General features: G+C 47.1%; 1 protein-coding gene across 1 annotated transcript in view; it reads right to left on the bottom strand.

The window, feature by feature from the left end:
• The window catches only part of LOC113591853 (A disintegrin and metalloproteinase with thrombospondin motifs 9), a 46,088-nt gene that overhangs the window by 15,456 nt on the left and 10,632 nt on the right, over positions 1-20,000 (bottom strand). Inside the window, exons 10-28 of the mRNA XM_035520134.1 lie at positions 19,854-19,995; positions 19,087-19,191; positions 17,379-17,521; positions 16,694-16,875; positions 16,341-16,477; positions 15,959-16,076; positions 15,612-15,707; positions 13,914-14,080; positions 13,550-13,679; positions 12,528-12,654; positions 12,175-12,385; positions 11,860-12,021; positions 11,144-11,305; positions 10,299-10,418; positions 8,078-8,185; positions 7,748-7,915; positions 5,393-5,626; positions 3,511-3,672; positions 3,221-3,388 (exon numbers count right to left, since the gene is read on the bottom strand). Of these exons, the coding sequence (XP_035376027.1) occupies positions 3,221-3,388; positions 3,511-3,672; positions 5,393-5,626; positions 7,748-7,915; positions 8,078-8,185; positions 10,299-10,418; positions 11,144-11,305; positions 11,860-12,021; positions 12,175-12,385; positions 12,528-12,654; positions 13,550-13,679; positions 13,914-14,080; positions 15,612-15,707; positions 15,959-16,076; positions 16,341-16,477; positions 16,694-16,875; positions 17,379-17,521; positions 19,087-19,191; positions 19,854-19,995 (2,842 nt within the window). The remainder of the gene's footprint in view (positions 1-3,220; positions 3,389-3,510; positions 3,673-5,392; positions 5,627-7,747; positions 7,916-8,077; positions 8,186-10,298; positions 10,419-11,143; positions 11,306-11,859; positions 12,022-12,174; positions 12,386-12,527; positions 12,655-13,549; positions 13,680-13,913; positions 14,081-15,611; positions 15,708-15,958; positions 16,077-16,340; positions 16,478-16,693; positions 16,876-17,378; positions 17,522-19,086; positions 19,192-19,853; positions 19,996-20,000) is intronic.

Below are 20,000 nucleotides of genomic sequence, written 5' to 3'. Positions count from 1 at the left end.
AAACGACCCTGATTTTGGATTTGCCCCAATTAAATCTCGCTCCTCTCAGCACACGCGTCCGTCTCCGGACCGCTCAACGTTACAGACATGAATTCAAACCATGAAACAGCAAAACAAAACAACGAACAGCCACGACCAAGGCACACAACAGGGTTTAAATACATGAACTCGAAACGAGGGACAGGTGGACGCAAACATGTGAGGACAAAACGAAACTACGGAACGGAACATGGAAGGGACTGAACGTGACAGATTCTTAACTTAGCTTAAGGGATTCACCTCTTTAGCACCCTTACGTTTGCCAACATCATCTACTTAAACCACTGGAAGACGGTTCAGAATGGTTATAGCGTTTGTGATATATACAAGAATGCTTTCACTAACAGCAAACTACTTCATGCTTGAACAGACATGTTTACATGTATTTTTAATAGTCAATATTTTCATGATAAAGGAACATTGTACTTTGTGTCTGTACAACCTATGCTGACCTTCTGTTAAACTGTATACATTATTTGAAAAAAAAAAAAAGTCGTTTTATATAAAATAAATAAATAAATAAATAAAAACCTTATATAAACCCATAAACTCAAACAAAGAAAATTTAACTTATTCCTCTGCTTTGTGTGACACAAATAACTTTGCCTGTTTGTATAAAAATGAAATACAGACATTAACCTCAATACACTGAGCAGCAGAAATAAATACAGATAAAGAGAATATATAAATATCCAGAGATGCCTGTTTCACTTTAGTAATATGTTTTGGTTTTATTTGCAGTGTACTCTGAATTCTTCACATTCAGCAGGCAGTGTGAGTGTTAGCATTCATTTACTGACCCCTTGACACATCGACGGATCGTCTCCTGTGTGCTCCACTTACATGGGAAAATCTTCAGGCAACAGTTGAACTTTACGTCCAATACCCTTGAATTTGCAGCAGCATTTGTTAGCAAGCTTGGAAAGTAAAACTGTATTTGTATCCACTCAGTACTGTAACACTGTAGATGTTTTAGGTGGGCAGATTAACAGCAACATTATCCTTAAGCAAATTATATCCTAAAATACCACATACAATGACCAATTACCAAACCAATTACAGCCTTAAATACCAAATTACCAATTACCAACCAAACAATTACCAATTACCAAACAATTACAGCCTAAGGTACCAAATCAATTACCAATTACCAACAAATTACATCCTAAAATACCAAATGCAATTACCAATTACCAACCAAACACAATTACCAATTACCAGACAATTACAGCCTAAGTACCAAATCAATTACCAACCAATTACAGCCTAAAATACCAAATACAATTACCATTTACCAAACAATTGTCTAAAAATACCTTCACTTTTGGATCTGCCATCAAGCTTTTATATATCAGTCTTAAGGAAATAGGGCCACAAATGCTAATACGTTATTGAGTGAAACTAAGATAATATATGAATATACGAAATTCATGCTGTTGTGTGCCTCCCTGCTAGCTGTCCATCACTGGTAGCCATGGTAGCCTCTTCAGGTGATGGGAGCCTGAGAAACTGGAACAGCTAATGGGCATGATGCAAATGACCTTAAAACCGCATTAACAAAGGGAAGTAACACAACGCCACTCCAGAGGCGGGGCAGCCAGGGGAGGGGTGGGGTTTGCCAGGAGAGGGGTGGGGTTTGCCAGGGGAGGGGGTGGGGTTTGCTGGGTTGAGAGAATGATTATGGACATAATTGGCCTCCCTTGAACTCATGGAAACTGTGGCAGGGTATTTCTAGAGCACACTTTCAATAAGTGGACACATTCCACAATGTTTTTAACTAACAGTGATGAAAGAAAATAGAATAGAACCACTTGTGGACAACAACATATACAAAAAGAATAAAACAAACAAACGTTTGGAAGTCTACATTTAAATTTAAATGCAACCTTTAGATGCAAGTAACCTTAATAAACCCCACAAAGCAGTAAACGGAGTCTCTGTATGGAGAACTGAAGGTTCAGGTTAATGGACCCTCCCGCCGGTCACGTGGTATGGCCCGCCGCGATAATTGTGTATTTGTAACCATGCCTATGTTATTACGTGCACACCTGAATCAGTTTAGTCTTGTCATGTTTGTGATTATTTAAACTCCTATCAGTGTGTGCGTTACTGTCGGTCATTGTTAAGGTTCATGTTGACAGTTATTGTTCCTGTCAGAGTTGATCTTTGTCTCTCTGTCAACCGTTTCAATGCCTGTGTTTGTGTTCGTACGCTTGTGTTAGTCGTGAGTGCCGATGTCTTCAATGTTCGTCAATAAATGCCTGTCTCTGTCGAGCGAGTCTGCATGTCCTGCTCCTTGCCCTGTGGCACTCGGGCCGTTACAGGATCTTTCTATCTAGTATCTGTATAGAGACAGCACCACCTGAAGGGTGAGTGTGCATGTCAGATCACAGGAAACAGACACAGGATCAGCTACAGGGAGATACTCGAGACAGAAAGCAAAGGACCGAGTTCTGTTACAAGACTCCTGCGGCTTGGCCTGGTTAACGTGGGTTCGTTTGGCGAGTGATCCCACGACATAGACACGCGTCTGAAAAATCAGGAAATGAAAACCAAAAAAAAAAAAAAAGATCCAATACTGAGAAAAGTGACTAATGTGTACATATTCAGAAGGGACAGAAACAGAACCCACACACATCGGACCGGCGCCTTCGTCATTGTACGGTTTCGTCATGGCGCACACTACACTGCATGACAGTACAAGATATCAGCTTTGCGCTGCTGGCTTGTGGCATCATGACCGTTACCATCACAACTGGCACCAAAGCCCGCTTAAATTCCTCATATATAAAACCATGATACGCACTATAAATGTGCTACATAGTTCTGAATCATGTACGATCATGTGTTTAATACTCCGAAGTGATATACACACAAAAACAATAAAACTTCAGTTAGAAGTAATAATCTAATCTAGACTACGAAACCAACTCTATGCCGAATTAGTACTTTGATTTTCTGCTCCACAGATGTCAGCCAGACCTTCAGATTCGTGTTTGTCACCTGCTGTAAAACCAACGCTGTCATCCTCACACACACACACACACACACAGACACACACATTGCTCTGCCAGATTCTTTTGGTTCTTTCAGCTCCTGTTGGTTTACTGAGCACCCCAGGCCTGTGGCATTAAGATGGCGCGGCGGGTGGAGGAATATGCGCGGAGGGTTACGGGCGTACCGCGCTCCAGAGGTCGGCGGTCCAGCGGGGGCACGGAAGTGTGTTGCACTGCTCCTGGTCAGGTGGCTTGTCCAGGACGTCACAGCTGAGGTCGTTAAAGCGTTCCCCGTCGGGCCGCTGACATGCCACCTGACGCGTTTTCACGCCCCTGCCGCACGACTTTGAACACTGCGAGGGTGGGGGACACAGAGAAGCACGGAGTGTGAGGAACACAGCGCAGAGGGGAACATGTTGTATATGCGTGTGTGTGTGTGTGTGTGTGTGTGTGGTGGGGGGGGGGGGTGTCGTACCTCACCCCAGCTGCCGTGCACCCACTTGGGGCAGGGGCCGGACTCACAGGAGCGCTGCACCACGGGCCGAGTGCCTTCGTCACAGCCGGCGGCGGGGTAACCGTTCTCGTCCTGACACACCACCACGCGGCGCTGGAATCCTCCAGCACACGTGCTTGAGCACTGGGGAGCAGTCGTACGCGTGAGACGCACGCACACGTGCGGTTCAATCAGAATTGACTTGCATCTATGATATAAACACCACAGCAGTGACCACTGGTACACTCAGTGTATTACCCTGCAAACAGTACGACATTCGGGGGGAAAGCCATCTGTGGTTTAAAGACAGAGGTCAGAGTAGCTCCCTGCCATGTGTATCTACACGAGCGCACACTGGGTTATACACACACACACAAACGTGCAGGATACAGCCCAAAATACAACTTTCCTCCAAAATAAGATTCTAATGTCAACCCCTGAATCGTCCGCTTCGAGCAGGAAGGCTCCCTCTCCCAGAAAGAGCACAGTCCCTTTGTGTGAACACCCTCGCTGCATGTATTTTTAAACTTAACGTCAAGGGCCCTAACGGAGACAATGGGATTTATCTGAGCAGAGGAAATACCAGCGACACACCGGCGTAAAGCAAGCGTGCTGTAGTCAGCGCTCCAACGTAAACCACACTTCCCCCCAAACGTGAGGCGGAAAAACAAAAACAAAACGTAGGACATCATCTCGGTATCCTAAAATGGTACGGGCCAAAGTTATGGCAAAAAGGAAAAGTATTTGCCACGGATACCCTAAAGACTGCGATAAGATAAATACGGCATCTTTGGAAAGAAACTGCCTCTTGTCCTGGGATCCTCCACTACCTTTATCTCGCAGTAACTCCAGTGATTCCAATGCCTCTGTTGACTTTTAAAAGCAAATAAAGTCGATACAAAAACAGAGTCGTTGCCCCATGGAGCCTTAGAGTTCCCCCAGTCTACGGATCTTTGTCTTTACGCAGCTGTATTTTTGGCAAAACTTTACATTAAAACACCACTGTTACAGTACAACTACATCACTAATTACAACGTAATATACTGGGTAACAATGTATAAACAATAAGACAATAATAGCATAAAGAGGACAGGATATAGAGCATCAACACACTACTACTCAGTATGTTACAGTAATGATTAATGATATAGTGTTATTCTGCAGGTAATTATGAATGGTGGTACTAATCCTGCCCCTGGAGGTAATAATTAATGGTGTTACTCTGTGACGTGGTACTAACCCCACCCCTGGTGGTAATAATGAATGGTGTTACTCTGTGACGTGGTACTATCCCCGTCCCTGGCGGTAATAATGAATGGTGTTACTCTGTGACGTGGCACTAATCCTGCCCCTGGAGGTAATAATTAATGGTGTTACTCTGTGACGTGGTACTAACCCTGCCCCTGGAGGTAATAATTAATGGTGTTACTCTGTGATGTGGAACTATCCCTGCCCCTGGAGGTAATAATGAATGCTGTTACTCTGTGACGTGGTACTATCCCCGTCCCTGGCGGTAATAATTAATGGTGTTACTCTGTGACGTGGTACTAACCCTGCCCCTGGAGGTAGTAATGAATGGTGTTACTCTGTGACGTGGTACTATCCCCGTCCCTGGCGGTAATGATGAATGGTGTTACTCTGTAACGTGGTACTAACCCTGCCCCTGGAGGTAATAATGAATGGTGTTACTCTGTGACGTGGTACTAACCCTGCCCCTGGAGGTAATAATGAATGGTGTTACTCTGTGACGTGGTACTATCCCCGTCCCTGGCGGTAATGATGAATGGTGTTACTCTGTGACGTGGTACTATCCCTGCCTCTGGAGGTAATAATGAATGGTGTTACTCTGTGACGTGGTACTAACCCCGCCCCATGGCCCGATCCTCCACTGGTGCAGCTGGGGTCGCCCGGTTTGCAGGACATTGTTATGGGTGTCTGGGTTGCCATGGCTACGAGACGGGCACTGAGCCATGGCACATTCCTGCTCCGAAGCTGGGCGGTCATCGGGGTCACACTCACTCACGTCGACCACCTGGTCACTAAAGTTCACGCACAACACCTGCCGCGTGGCTTTACCGTGACCGCAGGACACAGAGCACTGCACACACACACAAACACACACAAACACACACACACATCTGTAAATATCCACTTGGGCCGGTCCTCAGGCTAGCTTGCCTTGGGTCAAACGTTCAGCCAATCACATTTCAGAGAGATAAAGTTTGGCTCGGCCATGTGTAAGGCCCAGCAGAGCCTTGTCAGTCTGATGGCTGTTAGATTATCCAAGCCCAGCCAACACTGTCTGATAATGTTTATTTTTTCATAACCAGGGCCAAGGGAACAGCAGTAATCAGGCACATAGAAAAAGCATCAGCATTCTAGTGGCAGCCAGACACAAATCCATGCTGTTACCCACAATTCTGTGCTTCACTTACAAATGTGAAATCGATTTGCACAGTCCTCACAAGCAAGCATTACGAGCAGCTATGGTGCTGATACACAGCACTGCGCACCCTGCGCTCTCTGGATAAAGGCTGTTTCAGCTGGTGTTATGTGAACAGATAGGGCCGGATGGAGAACGTCAGAGATCTTCTGTAATTAATGAGGAGTAACAGAGCACTTTACACAGAGGAGGGTATTTAGATGGAGTGAACCTGATCTTTGGGATTTCACAGAGGTTTTGGAATTAATGTCCTCATATAGCACTGGGTTAAGTATCTTTGGTATAAATAACAGGAGATCTGTGTATGTGTATGTGTGTGTGTGTGTGTGTGTGTGTGTGTGTGTGTGTGTGTGAGGGGAGTTGCAGTGTCAACACAGCTCTCAGTCAGATTGAAAACATCTGTAAACACAACTATCCCAACTCCCTCCTGGCATACACACACACACACACACACACACACACACACACACACACACACACACACACACACACACACACACACTCCCCACCCCCTTTCCAAACACCATTTCTCATTTGCCACAAAGCTTTCTAATGATTCAGCATCTCCACTGCTCGAAGACTGAGTACATGTCCAAACACACACACACACACACACACACACACACACATCCCCACTGCCATAGACTGAGAGTACATGTCTAAGCAAACCCCCCTCTCCTTTAACACAAGAAAACATTGTAAAGCTGAAGCCCATTACAGACATTTTAATCAGACTGTACTCAGACACATCTGACATTAACATAGATGATCTCCATACACACAGACCCCCGTTAATCTAACGATCCACACATGAGAAATTATTACATTATATGCTATAACAGAGATTATTACACTATACTCTATAACAGGGAGATTATTACACTATGCTATAACAGAGAGATTATTACATTATACGCTATAACAGGGAGATTATTACACTATACACTATAACATATTATTACACTATACAATATAACAGAGATTATTACACTATACACTATAATGGAGATTATTACACTATACACTATAACAGAGAGATGATTACACTATACACTATAACCGGGAGATTATTACACTATATGCTATAACAGAGAGATTATTACACTATATGCTAAAACAGAGAGATTATTATAGTATAAAGTGCAGGCCCTGGATTTGTGGGAAATATTGAGGATTGCTGTACATGTTGGAGTTGCGTTATTCATGTATAACCTCAGTTCACTCAGAATTGATGTGACTGGCATCCAGATGGATTTCACATCTCACAGTTACATCCACCAGAGTTAAAATGAGACAATATGAGGCTGAAGTGAGTACACAGACCCTGTGCACACAAGCATATCTGCCTTCAGGAGAGGTGGTCAAGGTCACCTGGCCCATAACACCTGACCCAAGGACACATGGCCCATAAAAGATGACCCAAGGTCACCTGGCCTATAATATCTGACCCAAGGTCACCTGGCCCATAACACCTGACCCAAGGACACCTGGCCTATAACACCTGACCCAAGGACACCTGGCCCATAACACCTGACCCAAGGACACCTGGCCCATAACATCTGACCAAAGGACACCTGGCCCATAACAACTGACCCAAGCATACCTGGCCCATAACAGCTGGCCCAAGGACACCTGGCCCATAACAGCTGCAATCAGGAACACACGCCACAGCACACAACACAACCGTAGCCCCAAAACCTTTAACTGTCTCTGCAGGCGTGCAACCTCAGGGACCCCAGTGCAGTTACAGCAAAGCGAAGATGCAGAGACTCGTACCGGAGTCCATTCCAGAACCTTCCACTGACCACAGGCCACAGCAGAGCAGACATCTCGGGCAGCGGGCTTGGCCAAGTGAGAACACGCCGACTCCTCTGACACGCCCCCCTGGTTGTCACGGCAACTCACATAGCGCATACGTATGCCCTTCCCACAGGTCGCGCTACACTGTAGCAGAGGAAGGCAGGCCAAACAACAATCATTATTTTACACACGGTATATATTCGTCATAATTTGTTTATATGACAAATGCAAAATGAACAGAATCTCTTTCATGTTTGTAATAGCATGTAATACACAGATAATGCACATCAGTCAGTAAGGGTGTACCTGTGTCCACGATCCAAACCGCCATTGTGTTTTATGACCAAGTTTAGATACTGCCTTGGTCTCTGGAGAAACAGTTTGTGGGATGGAACACTGAGAGATTTCACAGTCCTGGACAGAGAGAGAGAGAGAGAGAGAGAGAGAGAGAGAGAGAGAGAGAGAGAGAGAGAGAGAGAGAGAGAGAGAGAGAGAAAGAGAGAGAGAGAGGCTCAGTAAGGAATGCCTAACACAGAAATATCTCATGCTGGTAAATTCAAACACAGTAACCCACAATTTAGGGAAAAGTGTAACGCTTAATGAACTATTACAGAAATGTTACCAGCGGCAGGAAGTTCACTCTCTGAGAAGGCAAATGACTGTTACTGAAAATCTGTGGCTTGCCCGCTTATGCAGCAGACAGAGGGGATCCGAGGAGACCGAGCAGTGAGAATCGAACCATACAGAAAGGCTAACTGTTTCATTCCGTCTCATTCTCTCTCTTATTCGGATCCTGTAAAGGAAATGCCTGTTTCTCTACTCTGCTTCTTTCTATCTCTCGCTATCTCACTCATTGTCGTATGCACATCGCTTCCTCTCCAAGTTGCCATGGGAACCTTAGTTTGCTGACTGTGGCGTGGCAGAGTGGTTGTGTTAGGGTGGGTGGCACTACACCATAGTTCATGGTGGTGAACATCACACGTAGTAACTCAGTACAGTGAGAGATTAAAACCAGGGGGCCTCTCTCTCCCTCCCTCTCTCACTCTCTCTCTCTCTCCTTCACTCTCTGTCTCTCTCTCTCTCAAGCAACACTGCAGAAGTGTTTTCAGAAACTCCTTTATATGGTGTAATATATTGTGAGCTTGTGTGACTAAAAGCATGTGTTATCACTCTCTCTCTCTCTACCTCTCACTCTCTCTCTCTCTTGCAGTTATGGAAATTAACAGTTCTGTTATGTTAAAGAAGAGAAACTGTAACTGGTCTGAAATAATATTAATGGGAAGAAGTGCAAAGAAATGAAAATAAATAATAAGGATGAAAAACAATAAATAGTCAGATAACTGTAATATAGTGTGTGTGTGTGTGTGTGTGTGTGTGTGTGTGTGTGTGTGTACGTGTGTGTGTGTGTGTGTGTGTGTGTGTTTGTATGTGTGTGTGTGTACGTGTGTATGTGTGTGTGTACGTGTGTGTGTGTACACGTGTGTATGTGTGTGTGTGTGTGTGTGTACGTGTGTGTGTACGCATGTGTGTGCGTGTGTGTGTGTGTATGTGTACGTGTGTGTGTACGCATGTGTGTGCGTGTGTGTGTGTGTATGTGTACGTGTGTGTGTGTGTTTGTCAATGTAAGACAGACACTTCAAGTTGGGGTGAGTCGTTTCAAATCTCTCTCTCTCTCTCTCTGCCTCTCTCTCTATCCCTCACTCTCTCTCTCTCTCTCTCTCTCTACCTCTGTCTCTGCCTCTCTCTCTATCCCTCACTCTCTCTCTCTCTCTATCCCTCACTCTCTCTCTCTCTATCCCTCACTCTCTCTCTCTATCCCTCACTCTCTCTCTCTATCCCTCACTCTCTCTCTCTGCCTCTCTCTCTATCCCTCACTCTCTCTCTCTATCCCTCACTCTCTCTCTCTCACTGTCTCCCTCTCTCTTACTCACTCACTCTCTCTATAACTCTGTCTCTTTCTCAAACTCACTTTGCTTGTTGGTTTCTAATTCTCTCACCCTGGTCCTCCTACTTTTCCCACTCTTAATTCAATCTGCTCTCCCCCAGATCAATTTCTCAGTCTCTCTCTTAGTGTGGTTAGTATACTACAAAATACGCGAATAGTACACTACAGAATACACTAAGAGAATGATAGAATGTTTCTTATGTTATTTAGTGCACACACACATAAGCAAACAGACAGAAACAAGGTGAGGTCACTGAACATTTGTGTCCCTGTTGAATGGTCTACAGCTACTGCTGTATTACTGGTATTTACAGATATCTTTCATCAGTCTGTGATGATAGTGTGTGTGTGTGTGTGTGTGTGTGTGTGTGTGTGTGTGTGTGTGTGTGTGTGTGTGTGTGTGTGTGTGTGTGTGTGTGTGGTGGCGCACACACAGATCGCACTGTAACTGTAACTGCCTCATGATTACTCGCCTTAGATAACAGTGCAGACAGTCTTAGCGAACAGATCACATATTACATATGAGGTACAACTGACTGACATACATTCACAGATGTGCTTGTGCATGAACACGCCTCTCACCTGTGTGTCAGTCGGTCGCGTCGCTGCGTTGCATTCTGTGTCGTCTATGACGGAGTGGTACGACCCCAGCACACACTTCACGGCTCTCATCTGATAGCCAGGGCCACAAGTGGCAGAGCACTAACACGTACACGCGTACGTACACATGCACACATATGCAGACAATGACAGAGAGAGAAAGAAAAGAGACAGCACAGTCTGTCACACAGTAACAGCACATAGCACAGTCTGTCACACAGTAACACAGCACATAGCACAGTCTGTCACACAGTAACAGCACATAGCACAGTCTGTCACACAGTAACACAGCACATAGCACAGTCTGTCACACAGTAACAGCACATAGCACAGTCTGTCACACAGTAACAGCACATAGCACAGTCTGTCACACAGTAACAGCACATAGCACAGTCTGTCACACAGTAACAGCACATAGCAGTCTGTCACACAGTAACACAGCGCATAGCACAGTCCGTCACACAGTAACACAGCGCATAGCACAGTCTGTCACACAGTAACACAGCACATAGCACAGTCAGTCACACAGTAACAGCACATAGCACAGTCAGTCACACAGTAACAGCACATAGCACAGTCTGTCACACAGTAACAGCACATAGCACAGTCTGTCACACAGTAACAGCACATAGCACAGTCAGTCACACAGTAACAGCACATAGCACAGTCTGTCACACAGTAACAGCACATAGCACAGTCTGTCACACAGTAACAGCACATAGCACAGTCACACAGTGTCTGTAGCTAAGCAGACAGAGACAGACCGTCAACACAGCCAGCACACGGCATGCTAGGAGCCTGTCGAGGAGAGGCGGGGCGGGACTCACCTGTCCCCAGGGGCCGACCTGCCAGGAAGCACACGCCTGCTGCTGGCACGCCTGCACGGACTCCGGCTTGGCGGCATCGCAGAATCGCTCGTCCACACGCTCCTCTCTGAACTGGCACCACCTCTGTCGATGCCGGTAGCCCCTGCCACAGGTCACCATGCACTGGCAGAGGAGACCAAACAGGAGCATTGGGGGGGGGGGGCATTTAAACACAGGAACAGTTTTCTTAGAGTCATTACAGATGTGGAAACGTCAGCCGCGAGGGCGTGAAGATTGGTCTTGGGACAGGTGCCTACTTTCTGGACTATATTCTGAAATGTGAAAGCCCTTAAAGACTCCTCAGTCTCTTTCTTTTAGAAGCGTCTACCTTGTAGGATCACCTGGCACGTCTACACCTGGCAGGTATACAGCGAGACTCTCTAACTTGTTTGGTCCTGTTGTCAGAAACTGACCAATGAGCAATGCATTTAGTGGGTGCCTGGTGACTTTTCCATGCTAATATACAGGCTACGGGTTTATCTGCAGCCCCATATTACGCACCTCGTCAATAACTGTCCCCTACAAGGTGGCAGGTGCATGCAGTGTAGGTAGGGTCTCAAGACAGGTGTTTAAAAAAGGACAAATGAATCTCCAGTTTAGGCCACTGGTTTCTGATATTCCAAGAAGCTGGAATTCCGGAGATGTGTATGGATGAGAGGAGCGTTAGGCATCTTTACCTCAGTCCAGTCTCCAATTTTCCACTGCGGACATGGGAAATCGCTACAGGACTGTTCAGTGATCCTTTCACTTGAGTTGCATTTACTGTCATCGCTGTTCCCGGACGAGTTCCCACAGATGGCGCTCCTGTGGCGTCTCCCTCCTTCGCAGCTTTGAGAGCACTACCCGGAACACACAAGCAAGCGGTCTGGGTCGCCGGGCTAATTTACAGACGCTGGACGATGTTTGGTGATGTGAGACCTTGTTTGTGGTCGGTGTACGGCACTACAGGGAAGGACTTCTTTCAGCTAGCCTGCGGTGCCGATCTCCCTCACCTCCGACCAAGGCGAATACTCCCACACGCCAGGGTTACAGTCACCATGGCAACTCTCCCTTTCATCGGGCCTGCGTTGGCTGCTGCAATGCTGGTTGTCGACCTTCTGGGTGTCCTTGTGGGTGTGGCTGCGTTTGATGCAGGAGACGTCCACGGTGCGGAATCCCAGGCCACACGTAGCTGTGCACTCGCTCTTATGGCCGACGTGCCACCTGTGAAACGGCGTGAAAATGCTCGTGACGCAAGTGCAAGCCAAGAGGGTTGTTAATGTAACGCTCTGAAGAGACGCCGGACCACGTATGAGGTGTAAACAATAAAATGTGAGCAGGCGCACCTGCGGCGTCGCCCAAGTACCTGAGCTCACAGTCTGTGTTGCAGGGTTCCGTGACGGGGGGCGGGCGGAGCGAGCCCTGGCATTTCTGGTCAGAAACGACCAGATGGTCCGACTCACGGCTGCACAGAATCTTCCTCTTGCGCTCGCCTGAGCAGCACAGCAGTGGGCGAGCAGAAAGACAACACAGAAATGAATGAAACAATTAATGAAACACTAAAAGAATGAATGAGCTACAAATTAGAATGTCCTTTTTGGGGTAGTGAAGGAAGAAAGAAAGGATGAATGAATGAACTAAAATGGAATGAATCATAATTTCTTGTTGGGTAGCCAAAAATAGGCTCGGTCACTGCTTGCCAAATGATAATAAGTTCAGCGTCTCCACCCTGATCTTTTATCAGCTCATGAAATTGTGCGTGGACCAACTCTGGCCCACTATACTTCAGGCTTTGGCTGGAAAAGGCTATGAAGGCGGACCAGAGGTCTGCACGGAGAACTGAGGCCCAGATGTTTGGACTGGATGACCCATGCACTTCACCGGCTTCCTCTGCTCTGGACCTCCACGGGCCCGACAGCCTACATCTCTAAGCTCTCCACCACCATAACCTGAGACGACCTTACCGGCCAACACTGATGGGATTCCTCACATGAAACATACTTATCCTGAGACAACCCCCTACCCCCACCCCACCCCGCTAAGGCGATTTCTGACAGCGAAGCGAGAGGATTCATTCGCTCAAGTATCTAACCCCAACCATAACCCTAACTCTAATCCCAAATATAACCCAAGTACTACCCACAACCTTAACCCTAACGCTAATCTCAAACATAGTCCGAACTCTACCACCCGGCCACAACCCAAGCACTAACCCCCGGCCACAAACCAAACACTAATTTACTACTAACTACAAATACCAAGTACTTCCACGGCACGATGACGTTGTAATGACAGCTTGTAACGATTTGGACAATAACAACCTGAAATGCCGAAAGACAAATGAATTCCGCTGCAGAATCCCTTGGAAAATTTCCCTGTCTCACTCACCCTGGCATAGACGGGTGCACGCCTGCCACGGGCCGTATGCATCCCAGATAAAGCGCAGAGTCTTCTCTTCTGTGGGGGTGTTATAGGAATACCTGACATCTGGGTTGTAGAGGTTACCTACGGATAGCACCTGTGGCCAAAATTCCCCCCAAAAAACATGGTTGATAAAAAAAATTAGAAAAGGCATATTTGAGAACATGAACATTTAAATACTCATCTATTACCTTGTGTTTCCTGGGAATAGAGAATTATATTGCACTTTCTTTCAAGAAACACTTCAGAAGCTGCTCTTTGATGTTGAACGTTGCTGAAAGTCTACTTGGACTCCAGAAGAAAAGAAATACCTATGAACTGAACATGTTACCTGGATGACGATGTCCTCATCAATGCGGTCAGTGCAGTTAAGTCTCTCAATCACATGATCAGAGCCGCTGTACTCTACGACACCTTCTCCCACCTTCAGTTCCCTTTTAAACATGCTGACCACAAACTCTCCGTTGAGCAAATACTCTCCACGACCGTTGGCCACAGCTGGGAAGCGAAGGAGATAAGGATGTGAGAGCCTGTTCAGAGATCAACCCTCTCCCTGCTTTAAAGAGACTTAACAGAGGAGCGGAGACACACCCTGAGCCGAGACCAGCCTCCGTCTCTGCTCAAATCAGTCTCATGCTGAGACTAAGACTAGAACATCCCAGCACAGTCTACGCATGGGTCACCTGTCCATCCGTTTGGTCTATGGAGTGCACGGATTTAACTGGAAACACATTTTGTGTTAAGTAATAATGGTTAAATTTGTATTCATAATGCACCGATCTAAAATCTTTAGAATAATAAGAGCTGCAAGATCTTCTCTGCTCGGCACAAACCACGCACGCGTCAGCACACGGTTCGGTTCTAACAGAGCGAGGATGCGGGGGGGACGGTATGTTTCTGCATGGTGAGACGGAGCAACAGAGGATGATGAGGGTGACTGCCCTGAGGAAGGGCAGCGTTCCTGCGCTGTAGTTGGTCCAATACCCACATGGACACTAATGAGATTATGGACCTGATTTCCTGTGTTACCTTCAAGATTTCACACATCACCGCAACTCAGACCGTTCCCATAATCCTCGCTTTAACCCATTGTGTGCGTCGACCCTAAAATGCACGCATGCACACACACTGACCCATGGCGTGTCATCTTCGGGGCACAGAAAGAAAGAAAGATTCTTCCCTGAAGGCTTCCTCTGCTCTGGAGCACTAACATACAAGTGTGTGTTCACACTCTGGTTCCTACACAATCGTCCCTTTCCCCCATATGCAAGCTATGTCTGATCAAGCCCCTCACACACTGTCGTGCGCCCAGTTACAGGACTGCCGCAGTCAGGCAGGCATTCTTAAATAATATAACAGCAAAACATACATGCAGATAATTCAAACCCTGAGGAGGGTAATGACATGCTGGTGTATGGGGCTGGTTAACGGGGCAGGTTTGTGGGTCGTGGTGCCTGGGGCATGGGCACTGAGGCATGGGTCATGGGGCCTGGGGCCTGGAGCATGGGGCATGGCGCATGGGGATGGTTAATGGGGTGGGTCCGTGGGGCCTGGGGCCTGGGGCTAGTTCGTGGGGCTGGTTCATGGGGCGGGTTCATGGGGCGGGTTCATGGGGCGGGGTTTATGGGGCAGGTTCATGGGGCGGGTTCACGAGGCTGGTTCACGGGGCGGGTTCACGGGGCGGGTTCACGGGGCTGGTTCACGGGGCTGGTTCATGGGGCTGGTTCATGGGGCTGGTTCATGGGGCGGGTTCATGGGGCGGGTTCACGGGGCGGGTTCACGGGGCGGGTTCACGGGGCTGGTTCATGGGGCTGGTTCATGGGGCTGGTTCATGGGGCGGGTTCATGGGGCGGGTTCACGGGGCGGGTTCACGGGGCTGGTTCATGGGGCTGGTTCATGGGGCTGGTTCATGGGGCTGGTTCATGGGGCGGGTTCATGGGGCGGGTTCACGGGGCGGGTTCACGGGGCGGGTTCACGGGACGGGTTCGTGGGTCGTGGTTTGTGGGTCGTGCGGCGCGGCGTAACTCACCCAGGTAGTTGTCATCATCTGGTCTTCCTGAGTAGCTGTGCTGTCGCACATCAATGTTGGTGGCACCTTTGGGAATATGCACTACAACATTGTAACCTGGAGACCAAACAGCCGTGTTAACACAAGCATTGTATATAATACAGCGTGAACAGAACATATTTAATACAGTACGTACTGTCCTATTCTGCTGTTAATATTATATTATCAATATGTATAATTCAATTAAATAGAAAGTACTTGAAATGAAACAGACTCCACTGAAGAGAATTAATATATGATATGAGAGAGAATGGGAGTGAACTGAACTGGACCTAACCGAAGCACATGGAGTGGATCTGGCAACCCACCATAGTGCACCGTGCTGAGTGTTCCAGCCACAGTCTTGCAGGAGGAGTTGTCTCCCCCACACACACCACATTTATCTCTCCTGGCCTTGGAGTTCAACACATGGTCACATCCCGCTTGCTGCGAAGAGTACAAATATGGAAGGGAATTGTCACTGGGAATTCCAAAGCCCATAAACTGAGCTCCAGGATGGGAGCGTGGGGCAGGACGCAGCAGGACAGGACCGGAGTAAACGCAACAAGTCTGGGATGCTGCACCAATGCTGGAGGACCTTCATCAATTGATTAATTACTTAACTAATTAATTAATGGTGGATAAATTGAAAATTCAACCAGAATCTGAACTTCCAAATGCACACACACACACACACACACACACACTCACCCTGCACAGGCCTTGCACACAGATGTCATTAGTGTTGGGCCCACAGGGTGTGCCGTCGGTGACGCGTTCCCTGAGCTGGTAGTAGGCTGTGCTTCCTGAAACCCTACAGAAGAGCTTGCAACGGTCCTTCATGAGAACTGGCAAAGACACACACACACAGTCACTAGACATGCAACATAATCTGTGTAATTTTACTGTTTTTGCAAGTTAAACATCTGAGTTTGTGTTGAGGTTTCTTATATCTGTGAGGCTTAGCGTAATAACTAGTTTACTCCAAAAGCAGAGACTCGTGGCCCAAGCGATGCCATTTTGCTGTAATGTCATTAGAAGCCAAGGAGAGAGCTGAGCCTTACTGCCGCTGTACTTGGGCAGCCAGCGCACGTTGGGCGGCAGACCGTTGATGTTGAAGTGACGGCCGTCGAAGGAAGCGCACTGCTCCTCGCGGAAGTCCCTCTTCTGCTTGGAACACGGCTCAGAGTTGCAGGAACGGAACTTTAGCCTGCGTCCCACGCAGTACTGACCCCCGTTCCTGGGCCTGACACACACACGTGCGCGCGTACACAGACATTTTTAAATGAATTAGAAGTCTCGTTGTCTCTGCCATTCTGTCTGTCTGTGTGCATTTCCAACACCTTTTCTGTCCTCCACTAAACAACCACTAGCACCACGCCTGTTTAGCCTAGCGTGTTCGACCCCTCTGATTGGAACGCAGACACAGGAATGATCCCAGCTGTGAGGCTCATACTCTCAGCCCAGTACTGGCCCGGTCTGGAAGTCCAGTGCCTGTCCAGCGGCTCAGTGTCTAAGCCTGGTGTCCAACCATCATCCAGCAGCAGGTGTTCTTGCCATGGTAACTTTTTTTGTTATTATTATCATTCTTTGTTGGTGTTTTTACAGCATAAGGAGTATGTCCTCCCAGGGCCTACGATCTACAAACCCTCGCCGGACACACCCTCACCGGACACGTGCCGGACATTTCTCCCTGCGGTCGTGTGCTGTAGGGAGGTTTGATATGGCGAGTGAAGAGGCGGTGCTTACCGGGGCTTGTCGCAGTCCCGCGCCGCTATCTTGATGCCCCCTCCGCAGGTGCGTGAGCAGGAGCCAAAGGAACTCCAGACTCCCCACGCCCCGTCCACTGCCACCACGTCCTCCTTGGGGATGCACAGGCCTCGTTGGCAGTGCTGCTCACACAGAGGAGAGACACTTATATACACCAGGTTCAGCAGATGAAGTGGGGGGCAGCAGATACAACAACCAGGTGGCAGCCCCAGGACTTGAGATGACAACTACTGACTAGTTATGATGAGCACTGACTAGTTGAGACGAGAACTACTGACTAGTTTAGATGAGAACTACTGACTAGTTATGAGTACTGGCTAGTTTAGATGAGAACTACTGACTAGTTTAGATGAGAACTACTGACTAGTTATGAGTACTGGCTAGTTTAGATGAGAACTACTGACTAGTTTAGATGAGAACTACTGACTAGTTATGAGTACTGGCTAGTTTAGATGAGAACCACTGACTAGTTATGAGTACTGGCTAGTTTAGACGAGAACTACTGACTAGTTTAGATGAGAACTACTGACTAGTTATGAGTACTGGCTAGTTTAGATGAGAACCACTGACTAGTTTAGACAAGAACTACTGACTAGTTTAGATGAGAACTACTGACTAGTTATGAGTACTGGCTAGTTTAGATGAGAACCACGGACTAGTTAAGATGAGAACTACTGACTAGTTTAGATGAGAACTACAGATTAGTTATTAGTACTGAATAGCTTATATGAGAACTACAGACTAGTTATGAGTACTGACTAGTTTAGACGAGAACTACTGACTAGATAAGAACTACTGACTAGTTTACAGCATAGGTCAGGCCCTCTTATCCAGAGTAACTTACACATTTATCATAATCACAGTACATGTCACTTCCTGGGAATCAGTCCCAGGACCTTGGGGTTGCCAGGACCGGCCAGGACCAGTGAGCACCAGGCCAAAACGACTCATATGTTGTGATTCAGTAGAATTCAGACACACATAATGAATGAATGAGGACACATGTTATGAATCAGACACATGATTAATCCACAGAACTTTACTAGCTAAGCTCAAAGTTCAACACAAGATTTATATCTGCAAGAGAAGTGCAATTTCCTAATGAATATTATTTAGGTCTCTAAAGAATCTGCATGCAATTACATTAAATTCAAACATATCATTTGTATGCACTGTAAAATATGTGGGGCTTAAATATTTTTGATGTGTTAGGCTTTTGGTTGGGCATTCTAGGGAGGACACAATGTGTGCAAGTTCTTACAGTGGGGGCCTTTCTCGTTTTTACGATGGAGACCACAGTCAACCACATGCTCCGAGTTATGGTCTGGTCCGTGCAAATACTGAACATGTAAAATCAAGGAGAGATCCCAAACAGGCTAGAATGAGTTACCACTGCAACGCAGTAGTAAAGCCCATCCTCTCTAAAGCCTCCAAACACACGGAAGAAGAGGAAGGTGTGTTTGGAGTAGAGACTAAATAACTCCCATGGTGAGGTCACTACAGAAGATATGTCAGGGTCAGGAAGTGCAATGAGGGTTTGGCATAAAAGTAACCTGTCGACTAGCACATGCAGGTCTCCAGGGTCCCTGTGGGAGAGGCCCCTGAAACCCAGAGGCCAGACGTGATGTCAAAGCTACAGAACCTCTTAGCTTTATCGGTTTGAGTGTGTGTGTGAGTGTGTGCTTGCCTTTCCAGGTGAGCAGTCTGTCCCATCAGCCCAGGGCATGTGTTGCGTGCGACAGCCACTCTGGACCCCTTCAGGACTGCTGCACCACAACCGTCGACACTGTGTCTGGAGAACACACACACACACACACACACGCACACTCACACGCACACTCACTCGAACACACGCGCACACACACACGCACATTAGCCCTTCCTCACACACGTGCTGTGTAACTGCACAATCTGTCCCCAGCGTGTCTCTCACAGGGTGTGACCATTAACCCTTTAGACTCTGATCAGCAGGGCCAAACGATGCCCGAGTCTGCAGTAGTTACGTAACCCTGCCTGAGACCCACAAACCTACACAGCAAACTCTCTATGGCTTTGAGGAGTGACTATGGATGTGTGGTTGTAGGTTTTTCAGTGGCTATGTATTATAACAGACAACTAATGTCCAATCTCATGTCATTCTATCATAAACGGAACTGTCAGTCATTTAAAAATCTAATAATATTAACCACCACTTTTGGCACTGATTGGATTACAGTCGTCACGTGATGGCACATCAATTTTTTTCCCCACAGGAAAAAACTACTCAGAGAGGTTTGCCAGTGTGTTCGAGTAATTAATAACCTCTGACCTTCTCACGTCACGTATGGGGCCACTGTTGTGGGACATTTAATTAGCACAAGCACTGCAGTATGCATCACTAGACTACAAGACAGATATTACATTTAATTCATTTCATTTAATCTGTACAATTCCTCCGCAGTAAGGTCTTCTTACCATATAGGGACACACCTGTGACCCAGGCCCAAATATGAGTTCACATTGTTTATTGACATCGTATATCTGTCCAGGCAGCTGCTGTGGAAGGCTGTATTGCGAAGACAGCGGCTCGTCAAACAGACACTCCCCGTACCCTGTGCTGAT

The sequence above is a fragment of the Electrophorus electricus genome, chromosome 20 (assembly GCF_013358815.1).
Source record: "Electrophorus electricus isolate fEleEle1 chromosome 20, fEleEle1.pri, whole genome shotgun sequence".
NCBI lineage: Eukaryota > Metazoa > Chordata > Actinopteri > Gymnotiformes > Gymnotidae > Electrophorus > Electrophorus electricus.
Note: the sequence above shows the minus strand (reverse complement) of the source record. Positions and strands in the feature narration are given on the sequence as shown.